Source organism: Erythrolamprus reginae, chromosome 1 (assembly GCF_031021105.1).
Source record: "Erythrolamprus reginae isolate rEryReg1 chromosome 1, rEryReg1.hap1, whole genome shotgun sequence".
Lineage (NCBI taxonomy): Eukaryota > Metazoa > Chordata > Lepidosauria > Squamata > Dipsadidae > Erythrolamprus > Erythrolamprus reginae.
This window is the reverse complement of record NC_091950.1, coordinates 66,302,921-66,329,165: the sequence shown is the minus strand read 5'-3', so window position 1 is coordinate 66,329,165 and position 26,245 is coordinate 66,302,921. Positions and strand designations below refer to the sequence as shown.

The 26,245-nt window shown below is 41.3% G+C and overlaps 1 protein-coding gene across 1 annotated transcript; it reads right to left on the bottom strand.

Moving 5' to 3' along the window:
* Window positions 1-828: 828 nt before the first annotated feature.
* Window positions 829-24,439, bottom strand: ISM2 (isthmin 2). The gene is made up of 6 exons (XM_070733835.1): window positions 24,233-24,439; window positions 9,489-9,749; window positions 6,672-6,999; window positions 5,703-5,843; window positions 3,957-4,034; window positions 829-3,078 (listed from the first exon to the last, which is right to left on the bottom strand). Exons 1-6 carry the CDS (start codon window positions 24,368-24,370, stop codon window positions 2,561-2,563), a joined length of 1,464 nt encoding a protein of 487 aa, XP_070589936.1. The 5' UTR covers window positions 24,371-24,439; the 3' UTR covers window positions 829-2,560.
* Window positions 24,440-26,245: the final 1,806 nt, after the last annotated feature.

Below are 26,245 nucleotides of genomic sequence, written 5' to 3'. Positions count from 1 at the left end.
TATTGCCTCCAACAATCTGGGTCCTCATTTTACCAACCTTGGAAGGATGGAAGGTTGAGTCAACCCTGAGCCTACTGAGATTCAATCTTCCAAACTGCAAAGGCTAAAGATATAGCCACTACACTTTTTAGCATTTACAACCAACAATTATTCCAAATAAGGAGAAAAACCTGGCAAAGGTTCTTATCCTAAAGTTCTTAAGATACACACTTATTCCCCAATACAACTAAGCAATGTGCCCAACAGTGCAGTTTGTATGTTCTGATATCCCATCTGGCTTAGATGATGGGGATAGGTCATGAGTCAGATAAACACAGCTGTATGTTCATGACAGGAATGTGCCTTGAGTTACTTGCATGTGTTTCTCTCACTTTCTGGATTGTTTCAATACTCTTGGGGGCTTTATTGCAGCTAGGGAATCTAGGTCTTTTTCTCTTTGATTTTCCCCTCCCCCACAAAAGGCTGGCTTCCTTCTTTACACAAGCATATTTTTCTTCTCTTAGGCCATTTTGCTTGGACTGACCTGGTAGTTAGATTTTGGAGATGCCTTTTCTCTTATTTTCTGCAGAGATTGTGGAAGCAACACAATGTTGAGCAAACTCTGGCAGAGCAGGCGCAATGGGAGTATAACAGAGAGGGTGGCAGCAGGAACAGGAGCCAGAAAAAGGTAGCGATTATTTTGGAATAAATGTATTGTCTCTTTTCCTTTGCTTATTTTTCTCTCCCTTTCCTTTATACCTTATTTCTGTCTGTCTTAAATTGAGGAAAAAGTTGTTGATGTCACGAAGACCTCAGCAGTATGCCCTACTTGCAGTGGCATGAAAATGATTTTTTATTTTTATTTATTTATTTATTAGGTTTGTATGCCGCCCCTCTCCGAAGACTCGGGGGGGGCATACAATTTGTTCACTGTTGCTCAACATAATTTCGCAATGTAACCATCTCATTATTAGCCTTCTGTGGAGGCAACTGTAGCCAGCTTACGGTATTCTGGGCATGAAAGTAGTGGTTTCCCTAGCATTGCAACCCGAGTCACTGCAGGCAGGCCTTTCATGGGGCATGGAGCAGGTTTTTGGAAGCTGGTGATCAGCTGAGCTTCATTTGGATGACCAACACTTTACTTCTCTTCCTATCCAATTGCTGGGTTTTATGACTGTGTGGCCCTTTCAGTTGTCGCTGTGAGAGAGACCGGAAACGTCTCTTGGTACAATGGCTTATGGGATATCAGGCACTTCCAGGAGAAATTGGGTCAGGACTCTGTATGCAGAATGGTGACTTCTGCTGAGGTAGTGTTATCATATGCCGTTAGCAGCAGTAGTAAAGAGATTTGAATGGATTAGCAGCTGACAGGATTCAGTACAAAATGCGTAAGCATAGATACAGATTTTGCCAAGGACCATCTGCCCAGCACAACCACAAAGCTATGCCAGGAAGAATATGTTGGCTTTGAAGTACAGTTTTTCCAATCCATCACCCTGAGATGTGTTCGAGGACATGGTGTAGAAAAGACTTTCCTAATCTAATGTCTTGTAGAAAAGTTAAGAATACATTACTTTTGTCCCAAAAGACAGAAAAGATGGAGAGATGCACGTTTGGTAGGGAAAGCTGGACTAATGTTTATATGTACTTTCTCAGGTCAGCTGGATTCTTTCACATATACCTGTAGCATAATTCAAAGGAGGGTTGGGGAGGGTGAGAATTACGCAATCCAAATCGTTATCTTTTCAAGCTAGATAGAAACTGGATTTGATTTGTTCCATCAGCCTTGGATGCAGGTTAGCCTCATCTCCACTTAGTAAAGAGCATGTTTCATAGCCTTCCTGGGACTTGCATTCCTAGCCTTCTAACATCTCCACCCTATCTTCCAATTTTCCTTTAAATGTATGGAATGTAACATACTAAGTTGGTGTGTTCTATTTCCTTTCCTAGGACTGTGCCACAATTATATAAGACTACATCCAGACTCCTCTCTCTCCAAACCTCCGACAAAGTATCCTGTTACCTAAATTCATAATTTGGAGATATTAATCACCACGAGTACCCATCAGATTTACGCGAAAGGAATTCACAACCTGCATTGTAAGGCATGGCAAACATAACAGCAAATGAATCAAGATATCCTCTTAAAACTTTGGGCTCTTCCCTTGTCCCAAAACCCTCCAGGCAAATGGCTAGCCTTCTAAAACAGCGAATGCTGGCTGGGGAATTCTGGGAGATGAAGTCCAAATATCTTCAAGTTGCCAAGGTTGGGAAACACTGTTCTAAAACACCCCTTAAAAGTAGTCAACTTGGGATAACATCTGAGTGTGGAGAAACGACAGAAAAGAAAGCAGAGGTTGTTATAGAGAAGTTAAGACTGGAATCTCTGAGGAGATTGCTTAAGCTGCCGTATAAACTTACCTTGTTAGTAAGGTGATACAAAAATAACATATAATTCTGAAGTTGCAGAGACTTTGACATAAATATTGGGGCGAGGTTGAAGAAACAATATGCGTTATGTTGTTGAGCCAGGGAGACAGAAAGGCGTCCTGACCTCCTCAGCCTCCTTTTGGTTGCTATATTAATATTCTCTGGCCTCTTGTAGTTGAGAAAGGTATTCATCCTCTGCAGGATTGACAGCACACCGCTGCCCATTATTGGGAGGCCGCACAGCATGGTATCGACTCCAGTCCCCTTTGCAGAGGATCCAAGGCAGCATGTCCACCTTGTAGTGTAACTCAGGAGAGAACTCTGTGCTTATGAGGTTGGGTGCTCCTGCTCCCTTGCCTCGGGTAATGAGCTTGGTGTTCTCATCATAGCAACAGTGTTGGGCACCCAGAGTGGTGCTGTCCAGGGACAGCATGGAACGCAAGCAGAAACGGGCTGTGGGTTTGTAGATGTCCAATCGCTCCTTTGGCCCACTGGCATCCTGCCATCGGAAGTTCTTGCCCTTCTGCTCATCTTGCAAATTTACAGTGTTATAAACAGCTTCTAAAGGGTAAGAGCAGGGGCAGTTGGGTAGGTCTGAAAGCACTTTGCTTAGGTATTTGTTCAGGAAATCACTCTTGCAATTAAGCCACTTCTCACAACTATCCACATCTGGGAAAGGAAGGAAGAACCAAATCAGCTTAAGTCATTAGGAGATTATGTTTTATGAATTGTGTCCAAATTCTAAGAAAGCAAATACTGTGTACTACAATTTCCATGGCTCAGCTTAGCCTGTCCTATCACAATGACCTCCAAAGAATTTGATAAATACGTTGCCCCCTATGAGGGAGCTCATACTACGTAAAAATTATGGATTTTGTAATCTAGCAAATATTGAAAGATACTTCTTGGAGAAGGATGATTTTAAGCAAGTTAGCCCAAGTGCTTATTAAAACTACAGCATAAGCGCAAGAAACATTTACAAAAAATTTGGAGGACCAATAGCAAAGCTTCTTGAATTCAAAAGTAGGTACTAGGAAGTAAAACAGAAATCCTTGAGCCTATTTTCAAATCTTTACTTAATTAATGAGTCCGATTGGGATTGGGCGGCACAGAAGTCAAATAAATAAGTAAGTAAGTAAGTAAGTAGTGCATGTGTACATGTCTACAGAAAACAGCAGAAATAGCAGATACGCATAGTGACACTGATAGGGTGTGAAGTAATTACTTGGTGGAACAATTAAGAGTGGAGGGATCCATTAACTTCAGTTCCCTTCATTTTCTTATTTTCCATTCTTAATTGTATTTCTTGTCATTTCTGCATCCATTTGCAATATCAATAAAGATCTCCACAAAACTTTGTATATCTTAATGCCTATGAAGCATAAAATTGGGATAGCAAAATTTGAATGTCAAAGGGTACCGATACTTTTGTTCACATATAGTTCTCAGAAGTATGAATGCGACAGATCCACATTACAATGCAGTTTCTTGTTGCTCCCTAATAACAATCCTAATATTATTGTCTTAAGGGCAAGGACTTTACTGGCCTGCATTTAGAATCTCCGTGGCATTTTCAGCTTCAGGTGAGGTCTCTTCAGTGGTAGAAGCCAATTCCCCAACTTCTCCTTGAGAAAAAGACAGAAGCAAAGAGGTCAGAGTGTACACAACCAGTTTTACAGGAATAGAAACTGAACTTGTTCCTCCACCAGGATTCTTATCATTTCCAGGACCACAATCTGCTCCCACCTATGGAAGGGCTAAAAGCTTTTCTTTTGAACTTCACAGGAGACTTTCAGCTGATAGCCTCAATACAGCGGCTGTATCAAACAGCTGAGTAACGGTATAGTAGAAATGGTTGCAATTACTGTATTTTACAGTGTATAGGATGACCCTTTTTCCTCCTTAAAAGAGGCTGATAATTAGGGTGGGTCTTATACTCCGAATGTAGCTTCTTTTTCCTCCAGCCCTAACTAGCTGCTAACAATCTTCCTAGCTCTTACCTTGCAGGCTCTTTCATTGTTTCTCTCTGCAAAGAATGTTTTCTAAGCCCTGTCTTTGATTTTTTTTTTTTCATTCTCTATTTGCTCCAAATGTTTCTTTCCAGGTGCTAACAATGTTCCCAGTTTTTACCGGCTTGCAAGCTCTTTCATTGTTACTCTCTTCCAAGAATGTATACCAAACCCTGTCTTTGTAGAGGTTTTTAAAAATTGTTTTACTTGCTCCAGATGTTTCTTTCCAGCCCTAACCGGCTGCTATTAATGTACCCAAGCTCTTTCATTGTTACTCTCTGTGAAGAATGTTTTCCAAGCCCTAAGTCTTTGCAGGGTTTTTTTCCCCCATTACTGTAACTTGTTCCAAATGTTTCTTTCCAGCCCTAACCAGGTGCTAATGATGTTCCCAGCTCTTACCAGCTTGAAAGCTCTTTCATTGTTACTCTCTGCAAAGAAGAATATTTTCCAAGCCCTAAGACTTTGCAGGGTTTTTTCTATTACTCTACTTTCTCAGATTGCTTCTTTACAGGTGCTAATGATGTTCCCAGCTCTTACTGGCTTGCAAGCTCTTTCATTGTTACTCTCTCAGAATAATTTTTTTAAGCCTTAACCTGGGGATAAAATAATGTGTTGAAGCTGACCAGACTAAGAATGCTAGCCAGATGAATACCTGGTAAGCAGATTCTTTTCCCCTATTTTCCTCCCCCAAAACTAAGATGTGTCTTATATTCTGGTGCATATTATACTCCAAAAAATATACAGGGATAGGCTGCTGCCTGGATGAGGTGGGAACGCATTGGGGTAGCAAAAATGGAGCTCCACCCTAGAGCACACAATTTGCCCTGAAAGATGTTGAAAGAAAATCCAGGGCGTCCTGCATAAGCCACACCCACAGTGTGGTAGTAAAAAATTTGGTAGCCCTTCACTGAAAATATGGTAATAATGGATCCACTGATTTTTCAAGACTGTTGTCAAATCTTGCTTCACTGCAAGAGACAATCCAGTTCCAGAAATGTCTTCATTTTATTATATCAAGGAAATGGAGGAAGAGTGGTTTCTCAACATTTAAGGGCAAAGAATGGGAGAGGGATCACAGCCAATAGCATTTTCCTCCTTTTCAGATTCCACATGAGTTCTCATAGGATGTCTGAAAAGGCGATTTCTAAAAACTCTAAAACTCTACATGGTCCAGATGAGATAGCAATGGAGCAGGCCCATAGACTGATATGAATGAATGAGTTAACTCTGAAATATTAAAACAGAGTCTATGGAAATATTGCAGACCAGAAAATTAGAACATACCAGGACAGTACTGTAGCTCACAGGTTCTTGATTCTGTGGCTGTGCATGCATAACCACAAGACCGGGTTCTCTTCTGATGGCCATTGCTACAGGTTACACTGCAGGAAGACCAAGGACTCCAGTCCTCTTCATCTTCATAATCTGGAGCCAACAACAACATCAATCAACAACAAGAAAATAAAACAAAATTCATGAAGGTTTAGCAAAGTCTGGTGAAGAACAAAGTTAGAATCCTTCTGCAAGATACACAAAAGAAACCAGTGTGAGCTATACTTCTGTCATGAAGTTTTAGTTTTTTCCCCAGGGTTCTTAATGATGCTATATTTTACTATATATTTTTACTGAGGAACAAAAGGGGGAGTTCAGCTCCCCGAAGTTCCATCCATTGATCAAACTCTGCCTCAGAATTCTCAACTTGCAGTCCAAGATAAACTATTCCTTCTAGATCTCCTTGGACAGCAATTTCAAATATTCCCAGTCATTGACTATGCTGACTGGAATTCTGGCAGTAGCAATCCCAACGTATGGGTGAAAACTAATCAAGGAGAGAAGCAACTTAGCACTAAGGAGAAATTTCCTGACAGTTAGAACAATTAATCAGCGGAACAACTTGCCTCCAGAAGCTGTGGGTGCTCCAACACTTTTTAAAGAAGATGTTGGATAACCATTTGTCTGAAGTGGTGCAAGGTTTCCTGCCTAAGCAGGGGGTTGGACTAGAAGACCTCCAAGGTCCCTTCTAATTTTATTATTTCTATATAAATATCTGATTGGAAAAAGATGGTTGCAGTATATAATATAAAGGGAAGTGTAAATTTCATGCCAGTAATGAATGAAAAATGGTCAGTTTTAACAAGGTCATTGTATACACAGTGAGATTATATAAAACTGTTCACCAGCTACTGTTCTTTGTCCCTTAATGGAAGGAGATCATTAGATCAGATTTATTAAGAGAAAAATAGGTACACTCACCATAGTTGTATTTCTCTTTTAAAATCCAATTCTTTTGATTAGGCCACCTCTGATGCCAATTTCCCCCCACTCCACTCAGTACTATTTCTTCTTCATCATACTCCGATGTATAATCTTCCTCTTCCTCCTCCTCTTCTTCGTCCCTGCTCTTTGTGTTCAAATTGTCATCACCATCCTCTATGGGATCTGTGTATTCCCAGAAAAGAGGCCAAAAGAGGTCCTTATGAGATAACCAGTCAGAGGAAGACAGGGACCAGTCATTGCTAGTCTCCTTCAGCAAGTCCATCTCCATCTCTGCTTGAGGATCATTCACCACCTCAATGGTCACCTGGAAATCAAGGCATTGAATCAGACTGTTTTGGAAGCATCAGCACTAAATCAAAAGGTAAGCAGCACATTTTACCTTGAACTATCTATAGTCTTTTCACATCTTACCTTTCTTGTCCAAAAAGATTTGTCCTTCTCTCTGCTTTCTCAAACTATTCTTCACATTCAATTGTTCTCTTTCCAACTAAATTAACCATTAATATTCAAATTCTAGTTGCATATTTTCTATTTCTATTTAAACATAACTATTTGAGGGATGGGGGGCGTAATGGTTCAGTGGTTAAAGAAGCTGAGCTTGTCATCTAAAAAGTAGCAAGATTGGAGACCTGAGCACCACAAGACAGAGTGAGCTTGCCCCACCACCTACCGATCTAGCAATTTGAAAGCATGCAGATGCGAATAGATAAATAGGTACTACTTCATAGAAATGTCTTTTTACAACACCGGCTCCCTCGGCTAAGAAATGGAGATAAGTACTACTTTTTAGAGTCATGACTGGGCAGGGAAAACCTTTGCCTTTACCTTTATTTGAGGGATATAAATTATGGATTATGTTAATGTGCTATTTTTTTTCCTTATTCCATAGCTTTTGACTCCGGAATCATTCAATAAAACTCCACGGTGAAATATTCCGAGAAGACAGATATTGCAAACTTCATAGTTAACAAAGGTATCTTATTATGAAGGGTAGACATAATCCATTGCACCTTTAAAAGGAGGGCCAAGCATATTCGTGGGAAATCAGGCTGTCCATGGTTACAAATCACAATAACTATGAATTATCCTCAGTATTATAGGCAGGCAGCATAAAGATAGGCAGCTGGCTAACAACTGTGAAAATAACATGAGCAGCTACATAAGCTTTAGATGTGATCTAGCACAGTTCTTCAAAAGACATTAAAAATAAGTTAAGTAACAAATAAAATTGAACAAATTATTTGAAAGAGTTCCTTTGGAATATGTAGGACTATATACAGTAAAGCATTTCGCCTTGAAATCTTAAAAGAAGGAGAAATAATTGCTTTAAATATTTGCAGAGGGCACTTTGACAATGCTCCCGTTCTTTGCTACCTTCCGTTCAAGAATCTTGCAGAGCCCTAATACTTAAACCTGTTCTCAGACATCAATATTTAATAATGATAAATGTATCTATCACTATTTTAGAATGATGCGCAATGCCCACTAATTAATTATTTCAGAGTAGACTTCATAGATTTCAGAGTATAACAAGCAGGAAGAGGGAGACTGTGATCCCGCTATATAGAGTGCTGGTGAGACCACATTTGGAATACTGTGTTCAGTTCTGGAGACCTCACCTACAAAAAGATATTGACAAAATTGAACGGGTCCAAAGACAGGCTACAAGAATGGTGGAAGGTTTTAAGCATAAAATGTATCAGGAAAGACTTAATGAACTCAATCTGTATAGTCTGGAGGACAGAAGGAAAAGGGGGGACATGATCGAAACATTTTAATATGTTAAAGGGTTAAATAAGGTCCAGGAGGGAAGTGTTTTTAATAAGAAAGTGAACACAAGAACAAAGGGACACAATCTGAAGTTAGTTGGGGGAAAGATCAAAAGCAACATGAGAAAATATTATTTTACTGAAAGAGTAGTAGATCCTTGGAACAAACTTCCAGCAGACGTGGTAGATAAATCCACAGTAACTGAATTTAAACACGCCTGGGATAAACATATATCCATCCTAAGATAAAATACAGAAAATAGTATAAGGGCAGACTAGATGGACCATGAGGTCTTTTTCTGCCGTCAGACTTCTATGTTTCTATGTTTCAGAGCCATAGGGTAGTAAAAAAGGGGCAGATACAGAAAGTTATTTAAAAATGGTATTATGATATTTCTTATCATATTCTATAACTGGTACAATAATCAACCTCTATGTGTTACACAGCATTACTGTCATGGTGAAGTGGTTAAATGCAGTATTGCAGGCTAATTCTCCTGACTGCCAACTGCCAGCACTTCGGCAATTTGAGTCTCACCAGCTCAAGGCTGACTCAGCCTTCCATCCTTCCGAGATGGGTAAAATGATGATCCGGATTGTTGGGGGCAATTGCTGACTATGTAAACTGCACTGGTGAAGTAGTACATAAGTCTCAGTGCTTTGCTATTATTTCTTTATTGAAATATTCTCAAGTTTCTTAAATACCACAGTAAAAAATTTATTCTGAAAAACATCAGTAAACAAAATTATAAATTCACCAGTCATTCTGTTTGAGGTATATTAGAAACAACCTTGAAAATCAATGGATAATTTTAGAGAAGTTAACAATTTTCATGCTCGCTCACTTCTAGTTAATCGGGGGGGGGGGAATCAAGCCTGAGGAAAAGAGGAGAGAGAGAGAGAGAAAGAAAGAAAGAAAGAAAGAAAGAAAGAAAGACAGAGAGAAGGATACAAAGGATCCTTCCACTTTTGATTTGCCTGTGACTAGACTAGCAAGAGTAGCTTAAGTAACTCATGGGCCTACCTGTATGTTTGGATTCTGGGCATTTAGATCCACATTGGCTAAGCCTGTCAGGCTTTGTAAGTCCAGCACAAAAGGTGCTTTCTCTTCTGGGAGTATTTCTGCAGGTTGGAGCGATGCCAACTGGTTCCTTGAAGCCTGTTGTAATGGCCAATGGTGTTTGTGTTGACTTGGTATCACTTGTCCATTCAGCCTCAAGTTCTGCATCCTGTGTGACTGTGGCATTTCTTCTTTGAATGAAGGGACATCCGATGATGTGGCAATCTGAAATGAAAGTTAGTTGTAGTCTTATTGCCTGATGAAGATCCAGCATCTATTTATCCCGGCAGACTCCTATGTAGCTCAAGCCCTTCCCTTGCACACTTGCATGTAAGACAAGATAGAGCAGGCTCCGATGATGGTCACTCAAGAGGAACTATATTTTCTAAGCTTGACTGTTGGAAAAATCTTGTCCTAAAATGACACCAGTTATACATTCTGACCATGATGAAATTAGGAGCTTGTTTTTTGCAGAAAGTCTGTGCAAGCAAATTGACTCACTAGTTACTAGCTGTTAAAAAAAAGAATTGCAATCATAAATAGCAATCACATCCGAACTGTCAGTTTCCTGGTGGCCAGCGGTCCCTATTAAACTAACACAAAATGTTTAAAAGTTTCAGAATGGCAAAGAAATTGAGAGGAGGGCAATGAAAATAAGTTAATTCTGAGCTCCTGATTACCTGGTTTCAAACAGTTGATGCCCTGCTTTGTATACTTTATATTCTGCAGCGTTTTAGAAGATGGAATTCAATTCACTAGAATATTGTTTCCCCCAGTTCTATGATTACAAATGAAAGAAAATGGGTATTGGCTATGGCTTGGAAAATTAATTAATATAAACACTCCTTGGAACATAGTCTGGGATTGATTTACAACCTAACATGCACTATAGTGATTTTTAGCAATGATCTTTTGGAACCAGTCTTCCAAAGTCTGACGTCTTCCACATGTATTGGACTACAACCCCTGGAGAACCATTGTCACAATGTGCAACATTGCCACTGAGCATAATCTTCAAAAAATCCTTCAGAACCAGCAAACTTCCTAAACTATGGTCAAAAGCTATGGTCATCCCCATCTTCAAAAAAAGGAGACCCCTCTCTTGTCGATAATTACAGACCAATATCATGGAATCAATTATAAATCAATCAATTACTCTCCACCTAGAAACTAATAATCTACTCTCTAACAAACAATTTGGATTCAGGAAAAACCTATCCTGCAACCTGCAGCTCATACACTGCAAAAACATATGGACAACTCAACTTGATCAAGGAAAATCTATAGATGCAATTTATATTGACTTCTGCAAAGCCTTTGATTCAGTGGTCCACGAAAACTACTTCTAAACCTCAAAGCCTATGGCGTCCCTACACAGATGGATTACAGCATTCCTGTCAAACAGACAACAAGTGGTTAAAATAGGAAGCACCATATTTACCCCTGTCCCTGTTAAAAGCGGTGTCTCCCAAGGTAGTGTACTGGGACCAATACTCTTCATTCTCTACATCAATGACCTTTGCGATCACATTTCTAGCAATGGTGTTCTCTTTGCTGATCATGTAAAACTCTTCAACACTGATAACACAGCTATTCTCCAAAAAGACCTAGACTCTGTCTCTGATTGGTCTAATACCTGGCAGCTCCAAATCTCAACCAGCAAATGCTCTTTCCTCCACATCGGTAAAAAGAATCAGAACTTCAAATATAAACTGAACAAACAAAATCTTGCAGATAACCCCCACTCAGTAAAAGACCTCAGAATACTAATATCAAATGACCTAAGTGCCAAAGACCACTTCAACAACATCGCCAAAAGGACTTTAAGTTTAGTCAACCTAATCCTACGCAGCTTTTGCTCCGGCAATCTCACACTAATTACCAGAGCCTACAAAACTTTGTCTAGACCCATCCTCGAATACAGCTCATCTGTTTGGAACCCAATACCGCATCTTGGACATTAACACCATCAAAAATGTCCAAAAATACTTCACCAGAGGAGCCCTTAACTCCTCCACTCGAAACAGAATACCCTACAAATCAAGACTTACAATCCTGGATCTTGAAACCTTAGAACGATGAAGCCACAAGCGCAATCTAAGTATTGCCCACAAGATTATATGCTGCAACGCCCTGCCTGTCAAAGACTACTTCAGCTTTAACTGCAACAACACAAGAGCACACAACAGATTCAAGCTTAATATTAACTGCTTCAAACTTGACTGTAAAAAATATGACTTTAGCAATCGAGTTGTTGAAGCGTGGAACTCACTACTGGACTCTGTAGTATCATCCCCTAACACCCAACACTTTACCCTTAGACTATCTACGGTTGACCTCACCATGTTCCTAAGAGGTCAGTAAGGGGCGTACGTAAGTGCACCAGAGTGCCTACCGTCCCGTCCTATAGTCTCTCCTATATCTCCTATATCTTCTCTTCTATTGCTTCTATCTTTTCTGCTATTCTCTCTAGTTATATTTTATTCCTATATTTTCTCTTCTATTCTCTCTTTGATACATTCTACTCGTATATATCCTCTATAACTTTCATTGTGTATTATTGTGTAGTGGACAAAACAAACAAATAAATAAAAATGTGGAAGTCTGTCCCAACCTTTCTTTGAAAGACTACTTCTGCCCACCACGACTCACTGCAAGGAGCTATTTCCCAACATTCAGCTTGAGTTCCCCAAGTCTTGTTCTCTGTAGGTGACTTCCTTTCTCGCTGCAGGAGCCCAGAATTTAGCTGTAGGATTAGAGAAACCGGGGATGCTCCCCCTTCCTCCATATGGGATACCAAGAGGCTCTATTACCTGCAATTAGGGCTTGATGGCTTTTGAAAGACTCTTCCCCCTCACTACTTTCATCTTGATCACTGGAGCACTTCAAAGGAGCTGGAGCTGGTTGGGACTCACATGAGCGCACATATAAGGCATCATCGATGGATTTACAAGGGTTGCACATTAAAGCCCTGGAGCCTGTCTTCCTCTCCCACAGTGAAAATGAGAGAAAACAGCAGGAAGATTGCTGGTCTCTGCTGTTTTTATTAAGGAGTGGGACCAGCCCTGGCCAAAAGGGCTTGTGGTAATATTTCTGATCCCCAAAGAAAGCTTAGCTGTAAAACTAAAGGAAGTGTGATTGCTCAATTTGGCAAGATTCTCATACGCTTCTAATCAAGGCTTAAGAAGAACTTCAAGGCCGGATAACGGGATTTTTTATTTTTATTTTATTTATTTATTCATTTGTCCAATACACAAATACATAGAAAGAAAGATAGACATGTGATAATATAAAAGAGGGTGAGAGTGAACTTAGAGGAGAGGATATATGAAAGGAAGAGAATATATAAGATAGGTGGAAGAGAGGAAAGACAAATGGACAGGGGACGAAAGGCACATCAGTGCACTTATGTACGCCCCTTAGTGGCCTCTTAGGAACCTGGAGGGGTCAATCGTGGAGAGTCTAAGGGAGAAGTGTTGGGGGTTAGGGGTTGACATTACCAAATAAGACCCACAAAGAACGGGAGAAAAGCACAGGTTTTGACCGTTAAAACAGCAAATAAAGAAGAGACAAACTATTGTTTCTTTCAGGTCCATTGCTCCAACAAAATCAATGCTCCACCCAACACCTTTTAATTTTAGTAGAATTGGGACTTTTAAAATAAAAATTAATACTTTTATTTCTTTCAGCCCTGAGACCAGGTTTTTTCAGACAGGGTATCCTAAATCTCAGATACTGAAAGAGGTTCCAACTGTTTTGTTCCGTTTATTTGGGTGGTTGAATTCTTATCATCTCTTTCTCCCTGACAAGCAACAGTGATCAAAGTTTGTGCCTCTGGTGCAAAGCTCTCTAGAGCAGGGTTCTCCAACCTTGGTAACTTTAAGACTTGTGGACTTCAACTCCCAGAATTCCTCAGCTAGAAATCCACAAGTCTCAAAGTTGCCAAGGTTGGGGAGACCTGCTCTAGAAAAGAGATTACTTATAAGGAAGTATCAACAAAAAAAATCCCTTAACTCAGGGATAGGTACCCTGCACACCCCAAGTTTCTTTTTTGTGGTCCCCCTCCTTTAGATTTTAATTACAGGGACAGGAAATGCATGAAAAGTTTTGTGTAAGCACTAAATTAACTTCAATAGGTTTAAAATGTCCAAAGTAAGACCTCACCTTTCCCTTCAAAATCAGAAAAAGAAAAGCAATAACCTCAGCTCAGCCCCTGTATATCTTTATCCCATTCCACTTCAGCTTTTGGGCTCTTCTCAAAAGCTCAGCTAAGACTTCCCTGCATTGTTCCAGTTCTTTCCCTTCTGATTTGAGGAAATCTATCCTTTTTGCTTGTGTCTTTAATTGTGGAAATAAATTATTTCTAATATCTTTTCATTTTTATTTCATTTTCCTAAGAGAACTCAGTTACTGATAGTATGTTAACTTGAATACAAGAAAGAATGAATGTGGTTCTTGGTTATTGTAAAATACAATGAATCCTTTTCACAATTTACATTAAAATGTTTATAAAGAAAAACCAAAATGAGAGCTGGATATTTGACTGAAAGCATCTGAATAAATTCCTGATAGAATGAAAGTATTGAATAAAGATAAAGCTGCTGTAGCCTAGAGGTAGAACTCTTGCCTCACAATCAGGATGTTGTGAGTTCGATCCTAGGTAGAGGCAGATGTGGGATCTTCTGCTTGGGCAGAGGGTTGGACTAGATGACCTGCAAGGTCCCTTCCAACTCTGTTAATCTAATTGTCTTCTTCCCTATCATGTAGGTACAAGAAAGTCCAAATAAAATGCACATAGACCATGTGTTAAACTTAGTCTGATCCAGCATTCCTAGGAATGCGTGTAGCTGGCATATTAACTTGAACTGTGTATGGACATTACTAAAGTCTGGTTAGACTATTTCAGGATGTAACCCGGAAGGATGATCAAATGCAAACCTGAGTTTTCAAGAGGAAAGCTCTATCCAACAACAGGATGCTGGGTTACCCAAAATTGATAAAGGCCTTCCTTGAGTCAAATCCAAAACCTGATGACTACATGGACATCTCCATGTAGTTTACTTGGCGACAGGGTGGAAATGCTTCCAGAAGCTATTGCTTTCTTCTGATATGTTTGTGTTGACTGTTGCTTTAGTTTAGCCTATATCCCTTGGATTGGCTACGGTCCAAACTACAAATGCCAAATTTACTTACTCTAGAAGTTGCACAATTGAGAGACTGTACCATGTTTAAATTAGTTAGGGAACTTGTTCAAAATACAACAGAATATTATAATAGACAGGATATTACCAAATGAGACCCTAATGTGGACATTTTAATATAAACCTGCATATATAAATTAATTCATTCCTGAGGGATTGGAAGTAAATTAAAAAAGCTATAAAAACACAACTTACGTTCTGTCTAAATGATTTTTGACTAGTTTTATTAATTGGATTTATATGCCGCTCCTCACCAGTGAGCAAAGGTGCCCTCCAGATAATTTGAGACTCTTGCCTTCTTTTACTCTAGTCCAGTTTTAAATCTTGCTACCCAATTGCAGAGTACAGCCTCTTTTTTTTCCAGAAAGAAGGGAGGGAGGGAGGAGGGAGGGAGGAGGGAGGGAGACAAGAGTCCTGGATCAGGAGGCACTTCTCAATTGAAAAGAAATTGGCTGTGTTTGAGCAAACCTAGCATGGGGAGTTATTCACAGAACTCTCATATTCCACAGCACACAATTTGAAAAACCTTGATAATAGAGATCATTGTGAATGGTCACAGGAGAGATTATATACAAAGTTGAAACCACAGTAACCTTATATATAATAGTTCCCTCTGGCCCCAGATCAGAAACACAGTGAGTCTCCACCAAGTTGGCACTGTTCCTTTCTCACCTTTAACTGGATTAAAACTGCTGTGACCAACCACTGGGAACAGGCTTTCTGGCTAGCCATCAAAAGGCTTCAATGCTACTTTTAATTGTTTTGACCAGGAAAGCTGCTTTTACCACCTGCTTCCTTCCTGGCTGTATTATGCTCTTTGACCTTTCTTTGGAAAGAAGGAAACAGACTGAAATGTGGCTTGTTTATCTATATTCAGAGACAGGCAGGCAGGTTTTGAAGGGGGATCTTCAACCTGCAATTATATCCGCTATATCAATAGGAGATGGCAGAAGAGGAAGCTTAATATACTAGTGGAAAACAAAACTTGAAAAGTCCACAAGTAGCTCAGACAGATTTTGACTCGCTTGAAGAACGACACTGGCCTAATTAATGGAATAATAACCCCCTCTGGCCTCTACATAAGACATCTTAAAGTTGGTAACAAGTAGGGTTACCAGATAGGTGAACAAGCAGAGAAGGATATGAATAATTAGAAAGGACAACAAGTGAGGGGGAAATGAAGATATATTAACTGTGACATCCTAGACAAGCATCACAGAGAGAAACTGGGGAAAAATTATTTAGACCTACATGTATATGAAATTATATTTTCCAACATCAGAAACATTGTTTCTTCGATCACAATATTTTTTCGACAAATCTTTATTTTATGCTATTAATAACATTAAAATTAACAATGTACTTTTCGAATTCCATTACATATACATGTGATCTCAGACTATAGCAATTGTAGATTCGAAGGGGTTGGATAGAAGCTGATTGATGGATTTAGGAGATAAAATAACGTAAATTTAAGCTGTCAAGTCTGTTGACAGAGAAAGAAAAAAGTAGACAACGTACAAGTTACAATATGTGAAGGTTTGAATGAGTACTATTGTGAAAACAATCTCCCTCAAAGAGCTAAGATAAAAAACTGGACAATATTTAATTTTAAGGCTAGATTGGCTAGGCAGAGGACGTGAGGACCCAAAAGAGTGTTTGCCTTTTGCCAGATATTTGACAAACCTAGTAACAAGGAAGCTTCCCTACTGAAGAAGGGATTATTATTATTATTATTATTATTATTATTATTATTATTATGTCAATGCAACACAGCAAACGAGATCACTATGCTGGATTTCGTATTTCATCACCAGTGGGCGCTTCCCAAGCACCTAGGAGTGCGTGATGTAGCAGCGAATTATATTTGCCGATCCCAGTAAAGAGGCCTTTTGCAATTGACAGATGGAGATTTTGTCAATTCCGATGGTTTTCAAATGTCCGCTGAGATCCTTTGGCACTGCACTCAGTGTGCCAAGTACCACTGGGACCACTTTTGCTGGCTTATGCCAGAGTCGTTGTAGCTTGATTTTTAGATCTTCGTATTTCACTAATTTCTCTAGCTGCTTCTCCTCAAATCTGCTGTCCCCTGGGATTACGATGTCGATGATCCATACTTTCTTTTTCTCCACAATCAGGATGTCTGGTGTGTTATGCTTCAGAATTTGGTCAGTCTGAAGTCGGAAGTCCCACATTATTATTATTATTATTATTATTATTATTATTATTATTATTATTATTATTATTATCATCATTATTATTATTATCATCATTATCATTATTATCATCATCATCATCATTATTATTATTATTATTATTATTATTATTATTATTATTATTTAGATTTCTATGCAGTCCCTCTCCGAAGTCTCGTAGTGGGATTCTGGGACCTCTGCCCTTAATTTAAATAAAACATCAGGTAATTTTAAAAGGCTGGCAAAGCAAAGCATCTCTCTCTCTCTCTTTACCCCATCCCTCCCTCTCTCTTTCACACACACACTTACAAAAATGCCAGTGAGCCTTCCATAAAACTTTCTCCTCAGCTAAAGGGTCATCTTATGACTGCCTTCACCCACCATAGCAGCCACCTTGCAAAAATGTTCAAAATATTCTATTGGAATTATAACATGCCCCAAAAGGCTGGAAAATTTGATTAGTGTGACAAAAAATGATTTCAAGCAATCTTTAATACTTTTTTCTATTAAAAGTATTCATAGCAGTCTGACATGTAATGTAGAATAGTATTAAATAATAATCAATAAGATTATAGGCAAAAGGTCCTCTAAATCAGTGTTTTTCAACCAGTGTGCCGTGGCATGGTCAGGTGTGCCATGAAGCTCAGAGAGAGAAAGAAAACAAGAGAAAGAAAGAGAAAGAGAGAAAGAAAGAGCAAGAGAGAGAGAAAGAAAACAAGAGAGAGAGAGAGAAAGAGAGGGAGGGAAGGTGGGAGAGAGAAAGACATAGAGGGAAGTAGGGAGGGAGAGAGAAAGAGAGCAAAAAAGAGGAAAGAAGAGAGAAAGACAGATGGAGAGAGTGAAAAAAAGAGGAGGGGAGAGAAAGAGGGAGAGAGAAATAGAGCGAAAGGGAGATAGAGAATTTTTTTGTCCAAACTTTTTTTAGCCCCCCCCCCCCTCCACTCAACGTGCCTCATGGTTTTGTAAATGTAAAAAATGTGCCGCGGCTCAAAAAAGGTTGAAAATCACTGCTCTAAATATTCTTTAGCAATTTTTTAAAAGGCTAGGAAGCAAATAGTTAGAAACATTTCAGTCTGAGATTCTCAGATTGCTTTTAAAAGCAGAGCCAAAAAAGACTAATAGCTTCAGAGTTTCAATCTCTGCAACTGTAAAACCACCAAATGTAAGATGAAACAGGCATGCATATGACAAATTAATATTAATATTTATTTTAATGACTGAATGAGATACCATGGAGTCCACAGAGAGGGGCGGCATTTAAGTCCAATAAATAAATAATAAATAAATAAATACTATCTAGATCTGGCCATGAGAGATATTGAGAGATATGTATGGCTTTTACTAAGGTTTTGTAATTATTCTTTAAATTGTTCTTTTAAATATTGTTTTTATTTGTTGTAAGCTATCCAGAGTCCTTGAGGAGTTGGGTGCCATATAAATTAGATAGATAGATAGATAGATAGATAGATAGATAGATAGATAGATAGATAGATAGATTGATTTTGATCAACTAAGATATCTAAATTTTCAGTAAAAATACCCTGAAGCCATGCTTGCATAGAATTATTTGCCGATGACTAAAATACCTTCAGTCAGTCAGGAACAAAAGCACTACAAATACGCATATCTCTAAGAATTTTTTGAGAGAAGATGACAAGATCCAGGCACCATTTTCAGAAATATGAAAATTAATATTTCAAGTTAATAGTATTATTATTATTATTATTATTATTATTATTATTATTATTATTTAGATTTGTATGCCGCCCCTCTCCGTAGATTCGGGGCGGCTCACAACAGTAATAGTACAATATAGAACAAATCTAATAATTAAAAGTCACTAAAAAACCCTTATTAAAAAGAAACATACACACAAACATACCATGCATAAACTGTAAAGTGGATGCAACGGGCTTGTAGTTGGTAGGCTGAATTACACACACATTAAACTTTTTTTAAAAAAAATAACAACCTTAATGGAATAATTTAAGACATTTTTTCTGTGGATTTAATGGGTTTTTCATTTAGTTCTGGTATAAAACTATCCAGAATAGTTAACAGCATAATAGAGTTGTCGATCTTCTAGTCTAGTCCAACCCCCTACTCTGGTAGGAAACTCTATGCCAGTGATGGCAAACTTTTTTCCCTCGTGTGTCTGTGTGTGCCCTATTTCATGTGCATGAGTGCCCACACCCATAATTCAATGCACCCTGCACCCTGCACCCTACACATGACCCCCAGTGTCGTGCCCCCGTGCACATGCGTGGACAACCCTTCCTGCTCCCATTTCCCTTCCAGTAGGCCTGCTAGGCCCATTATTTTGCCCTCCCCTACCCCCCCCCCCCCAAGAGGCCTTCTGGAAGCCGGAAATGTCCATTTCCCAACTTCCGATGGGCCTGGAAGGCCCATTTTTCACCCTCCCCAGGCTCCAGAGCCTGGAAAGAACAAAAACCTTCTCTCCCAGAGGCCAAAAATGAGCCGAAAATCAGCTGGCCAGTGTGCACATGTGCGCTGGAGCTGAGCTAGGGCAATGGCTCACGTGCTAGCAGATATAGCTCTGTGTGCCACCTGTTGTGCTCTGGCCATAGGTTCACCATCACAGCCCTATACCATTTCAGTTGTTGGATTTAGCATATTTTATAGTATTAAGAAAAGACACTGCAAAGTTTATATAATTTCAACTCTCTCCAGAGATTCGTACTGCCCCCCCCCCCCCCCCCCACTCCTGGCCTTCCTCAAGGCCCTGAAGACTCATCTTTGCCAGCAGGCCTGGAGCCATTGAGTGCTAAGATCTAGCTCTGGCCGATGTCATAAATGGGTAATTGAATGGGTAATTGAATGGGAATGCTGCACTGAGCATTCTAATCCATACAGAGGAAAACATAATGCTATTGAAAGCAAGCTGGGACTCTTACCACAAACTGAATTCATTCTTCAGATATTTTATGAGTGTACTGCAATCCAAACAGACAATAGATATATATGTGTATACATTATTCTTTACTCTCAGTCAACATCTGAAGTAAATTGTCATATTGTTACTACTACTTAGTACTATTTGGTGCAAATGAAGCTTTTGGGATACTTAATTATGAAAGTTTTTCAGTTTATTATAAAGCACAACCTGATGCCTTTAAAGTTGTTAGACTATCATATTCAGCATTTCGCACCACAAGATAAGCAGCAGATAGATAGATAGATAGATAGATAGATAGATAGATAGATAGATAGATAGATAGATAGATAAGACAGATGGTCAGCTATTGGTTGACTAATATAGAGAGCTGTAGTTCAAAATCTTGATTTAGCATCTGGTTGAGATAAGTTTCATGAAAAGCTTCTGGCCAATGAAATACTGGGTCCTGTGTGTTACAACTACTGTCTTTTCAATTAATAACAAATGCCTTTATCTCACATGTCTAAATACAGTGGTACCTCTACCTAAGGACACCTCTACTTAAGAACTTTTCTAGATAAGAACTGGATGTTCAAGATTTTTTTGCCTCTTCTCAAGAACCATTTTCTACTTAAGAACCCGGGCCCGGAAAAACCTTTTTCACTTTCCTCAGGCTCCAGGGAAGCTTCTGGAGCCTGGGGAGGGTGAAAAATGAGTCTACTGGGCCCATTGGAGGTGGGGGAGCGGGGGAGCAAATTGAGCGTGCGTTCACAGGGGACAGCGGGGTGGTGGTGGTCATGGGGGTGGGGCCTGGAGGGCACTGAATTATGGACACAGATGTATGCATGGTAGCAGGTGGACGCGGGCTTTTGGCACCCAAAGGAAAAAAGGCTTGCCATCACTGGTTTAGGAGAAACCCCTTCCTTTTCCTCAGTTCTTGATTTCATGATGTTCTATATTCAGGGATATCTTACAGTGTTCCATTTCTTGAAGGCAGTGAATATATTGATTTTTTGGAATTTTCACAGTGAACTGCAATTTCCTTGTAAAGGGAGACATTCCAGGTGGACAACATGAGGAAGCCACTTCATCCATAGCAATCCATTTGCCTCAATTCATCCAGATGAAAAAGCCCTCTGCTGACTTCAAAGGTTAGCATGCTTCCCCAATTTCCTGTACTGGGGCAGCCCAGCAGCTGAAGAATGCAAGCTTCGCCACCTGGGAGCAGCTGCTGAACAGAAAGCCAGCCAAAAGATTTGTGTCAAACACAAACAGCAGCTGCAGAACAAACAGTGCTCACCTAACTGGCTTTTGGCAGCAAGAAACATTTCAACATTGAAAACTATTGGGGATTCTCGGATTGTATCCATTCTAAGAGAAAAAGTGCATGTGCGTGTGTGTTTGGGTGGGTGGGGGAACCTAAGTCAAATCTAGATTAAGGAAACAGCTGGTAATTGCAGCTGCAGTTCTACCCAAAGAGAAAAAATGTAAGTTAAAGACACTTAGGGCCTGTTCTTAGAAAAAACATTACAGCAAAACATGTATCTGATTATTTAAAAGTGACCCTGAGCATTCTCTGCTCTTTTAGGAACATCTCAAAATCTGCCCTGTCCAATCCTTCCCCACTAATTGGAGTCTGCTTAGAACAGCAAGCTATTAGGAACACAGGAAGGTCTGCAGAAAATTAGGCTAATTAAAAGCTCTGAAGCCAGTTCTTTTATCTATATTATTGCATTAATAGGAAGTCAATCATTATTAAGGTGATCCAAAGAAGAGTAAACAAATCCACAATCAATGCCGGGCATAAGCATAATATTTCCCTTCCAGCAACATATTTTCTTTAAAGTGAGTTGCCATATTCAATATTCACTTACTGAATGCAACATTAGCAATTGGGTTATCTCTTTGATATTAAAGGAAAAAACAGTAAGCAATGAAATGCAAGCTCTTGCATTTGTGACGAGAGGTGAATATCTGAACCAAGTAGCAATTATTGGTTTAAGGTTTGCTGAACAAAATCCAGAGTGTTTTGGTACTGAGATGTCAGCACGCAACATTCAACATTCAATATTGTGAGGTCACAATAATTCCAGACAACAGAAACATACAGAAATACAGCATTTCTATTTCTTTTTGGGGGCTGGGGCGAAGAGGTAGGGAGGCAGTAGATTTAATTTCCCATTCAAATTTAAATAACCCAACTATTCAAAACCACACTTCAGAATGGGGCAACTGGCTTTGGGAAGCGCAAAGAATAGGAATTAGGGGGGGGAGGAATCAAAATTATAGCAGTAATAAGGCTGGTTTACAGTTTTGGATTGATTAGGCTTGTTGGAATTTTTGCAATTTGAAGTGGAAATAAATACACACTATTTTGATTTTTCTCTGAGAAAAAGATATTTCTCCAGCAAAAGGACGCCCTCCTTCCCTTTTCTATAACTTCTTTTCCTTCTTAGCTGATGACTCCACTGTTTCAAATCTTTCTTTTTGCCCCTCTTATCTTCAGCAATTACCCACCTTCCCCAAATAATTCTGACCAAAATAATCTGGCACATTTGTAAAGGAAGGATGGCTCCAAACTGGTAAAGCATGCGCTTGTGCACAATAAGGCCCTTTCAGAATGAGCAATGGTTCAGTGACCATGTCGTGCTGCAAATCCAACCTCAGAAAAGGACAAAGCAAGGAGACAAGAGGGCTTAATTGCTAAAGAAATGAAAGAGTAAAAAAAAAAAAAAAAAAAGGACATCCACCCACAAGTCAGAGACCACCCCCTGCTGCGGCCAGTGGTGGGCATGCATTCCACACATGCAAGCAAGCAAACAAGCAAATATAGCAGCCTCCTTTCGGGTCTGTAGGGAAGGTGCAGCAGCAGCTGCTTCTGCTGCTCACTCCCCCCTCCCCAACCAGTCCCCACCTGGAGCCACCATTTACCCACTGTCTGTGACAGGTCAATTATCTCCTGCCAAGACAAGGACAGGCATCATCAAGGGAGAGAATGATGCCTGTAGGTCAGGAATAAGCAGCAGGAGACAGAGGGGCTCCCGCAAAATGAATAGCCTGCTTTCATGTCTGGCTACAAAACTGAAGAGAAAATAAACCTTCAAAAACGACCTTCAGGGCAGAGATGAGGCTAACAGGGCATTTGGTCCAGCACTTAACCACAGCTGGACCAAAGAGTCTTTTGATTCACCTTTTGCTAAGGTCAATATGTTCTGAAATTTCAGAAAAGCATCTCAGGTAAGGCAAGGAATGACCAGGAATAGCAATAGCACTTAGACTTATATACCGCTTCACAGTGCTTTTACAGCCCTCTCTAAGCGGTTTACAAAATCAGTCTATTGCCCCCAATAATCTGAGTCCCCATTTTACCCACCTCGGAAGGATGGAAGGCTGAGTCAACCTGGCAAGTGGGCAATCAGGAGAATTAGCCTGCAATACTGCGCTTAACCACTCCACCATGACAGTATTAAAATCAAATTGAAAACTGAGATTGATATTAATTGCATGAATGTTGGGGCCATACGTAGAATAGTGTAGTGTTACTATTTGAGCCGTTGGCAAGATGTGGAAACTGCAGTTTAATGTTTCCAAATGTAAAATAATGCACTTGGGGAAAAGGAATCTTCAATCTGAGTATTTTATTGGCAGTTCTGTTAGCAAAAACTTCAGAAGAGAAGGATTTAGGGGTAGTGATTTCTGGCAATCTCAAAATGGGTGAACAGTGCGGTCAGGCGGCAGGGAAAGCAAGTAGAATGCTTGGCTGCATAGCTAGAAGTACAACAAGCAGGAAGAAGGAGATTGTGATCCCGCTGTATAGAGCGCTGGGGAAACCACATTTGTAATACTGTGTTCAGTTCTGGAGACTTCACCTACAAAAAGATATTGATAAAATTGACAGGCTACAAAAATGATGGAAGGTCTTAAGCATAAAACGTATCAGGAAAGGGTTAATGAACTCAATCTGTATAGTCTGAAGGACAGAAGGGAAAGGGGGGGACATGGTCGAAACATTTAAATAAGATTCAGGAGGGAATGCTTTTAATAGGAAAGTGAACACAAGAACAAGGGAGCACAATCTGAGGTTAGTTGGGGAAAAGATTAGAAGCCACGTGAGAAAATATTTTACTGAAAGAGTAGTAGATGCTTGGAACAAACTTCCAGCAGAGGTGGTTGGTAAATCCACGGTAACTGAATGTAAACATGCCTGGGATAAACATACAAGATAAAATACAGGAAATAGTATAAGGGCAGACTAGATGGACCATGAGGTCTTTTTCTTCTATGTGAACTGCTGAACTACAGCTACCGTAGCAGTTTGCTGAAGTAGCCTGCAGCGCTGCACTCTAACCACTGCGCCACAAGCCCTGTCAGCTGAGGCTCGCCTGAAGCATGCAAGGCGGGCTTTTCCCCACTCACCTCCACCAAGGTATAGTCCGTTTCTTTCGGATGGGGACCGCGCTGTTTCTTCAAGGGCAGCCCTTGGACAGCAGCCAGGGAAGTTGTCAGAAACAGGAGGCTCAGAATCAGCACAGCTCTGCCTGGGGCTTTAGACATCTCTTCCTCCTCTGACTCCAGCGCAGCGGGGGCCCCCCTTGCAAGCCTTCCCCTCCCTCTCCCTCCCCGCACAGAGCGAGGCAGGCGGGCAGGAAAACCAGCCGCGTCGAGCGCTTTGAGTCCACCCTCGCAGGTCTTTTTCTTTCAACCTTTCCGAAAAGAAGCAGGCCAGTTTCTCTTTTGCAGCCTTTCCGCTCCCCGCTTTGCAAACGGTCGGTGCGCGAAGGGTTGTCAGGCGAGACAAAATTGGGCGAGGGAGTCTTCGCCCCCTCCCTCTCCGCCGCCCGCTCGCCCCCCCCCTCCGCGGCCTTCAACCCCGGCTCGCGTTTCTTCCTCGCGCCTCTCTCAGCTCCGCGCCGTTTTCTGAGCACCGGGTTTTATTTTCCTCAGCTTTTGAGCTGGCGCCCCGACAAGGCGCCGGGTGCTGACTGAAAGGCGCTGGCGCGAGAAGAAGCCGCCGGCTTGGAAAAGGTGCAGGAGGAGGAAGCGGGCTCCCCTGCGGTGTGTCCCGCGGCGAGAAGTCCGATTTCTTCCGCCGCCGCTCCGGCTGTCTCTTCTCCCCCACCTCCACCACCGCACGTGGCTCTGCCGTGACGCCCAGCTAATCTCGAGAAGAGGCGCTCGGATACTCCCGAAGCCGCCCAGTTTGTACGGAAGCCAAACGCGGCGGGTTGTGTGTGTGTGTGTGTGTGTGTGAATGCTTCTCCTGCTCAGGCGGTGGAGAAATGGAAGAGTTCCTCTGGTGCCGGACGCTCTTCGGGTTGCCTCAGAAATGCCGCTGCCGTCTCCTCATCCCGAAGGCCGGGTAGTCTTCGGAAGAAACCCACGTGCCTCCGTCACCGAGCCACACGTTGCCCACTTCTGGAAGCTGGCCAAGCGCCGCGTCGCCCGCAAGCCGCCCGCCGCCGCCGCATCTCCCCCGGCCTCCGATTACCTCGGCTGCTGTGCCTGAGGCGGCCGCGGCGAGTTCCCTGCCGCGCCTTGGTCGGAGGCGCCCCGTTTCCTTCGCATTTTGCAGGGTGCGCCTCGCCGCCCTTCTTGGTGACTCGAGCCTCCCCCCCCTCGAATGACTTCTTGGCGGCTCTTTGTCCTGCGAACTCCCCGGCCGCTTCCCTCGCCGACGGTTCCAAGGCCCCACAAGTCAGCCTTGCTTGCTTGTCCAGCGCCGCCGCCTCGGTTCCTTGAAGGCAGGCTAAACCCACCCACCCCCCGCCGTCGCCCCGGTCCCTTGGCTAGTTCTTCTTGGGCCGCCTTTCCTTCCTTGGCGCCCTCGCGGTTCCCTCAGTCCGGCGCTTTTTTTGGTGGTGGGGGGAAAGGGTTTCTCTCAGATTTCGCGGAGCGCTTCCCCCAGAAGCCGAGTTTCGTCTACGGCTCTTGCTCTCCCTCCAGTGGTTTGGCTTCCCTCCACCGAAAGCCTTCGCTGACGTTTGCCCCGCGCGGGGGGAAATCTTTGCTCGCGGGTCCCCCGGGCGCGAGCGCGTGCCACGGGAATGGATACACGCACCCGCGCGACACCCCCGCTTCCCAACAATTTTTTTAAAAAAAATGGAGAGGGGGGACAAATCCGGTGTGCTCCGCTCACCTGACAACAGCTTCTGTCTGAGAGATTTTAACTCCGACAAGAGATTCGATCTACAAGACCTTTGGGGTCCCATCTTGGTCCAAAACGTGGATCTGAGGTTTCCAAATGTTTCCAAAGCCACTTTATCACAAATAAAAATGCAATATTAGTTGATGCTGCCAAGGTGCAAAAGCGTATTGAAATGTTAGAATTTTTCTGAATGAAATTCAGAATTGCATTCAGAATTTTTCTGAATGAAGTCACAATTGCAGGGAATAATCTTGATTGGTCATACCTCAGTTGCATGTACTCTC

Coding starts and splice junctions, on each gene's coding strand:
- ISM2 (XM_070733835.1), bottom strand. CDS start 24,370: ATGTCTAAAGCCCCAGGCAGAGCTGTGCTGATTCTGAGCCTCCTGTTT. Junction 9,750..24,232: donor CGGACTATACCTTGGTGGAG/GTGAGTGGGGAA, acceptor CTTTCATTTCAG/ATTGCCACATCATCGGATGT. Junction 3,079..3,956: donor CACGGAGATTCTAAATGCAG/GCCAGTAAAGTC, acceptor TTCCTTTCCCAG/ATGTGGATAGTTGTGAGAAG.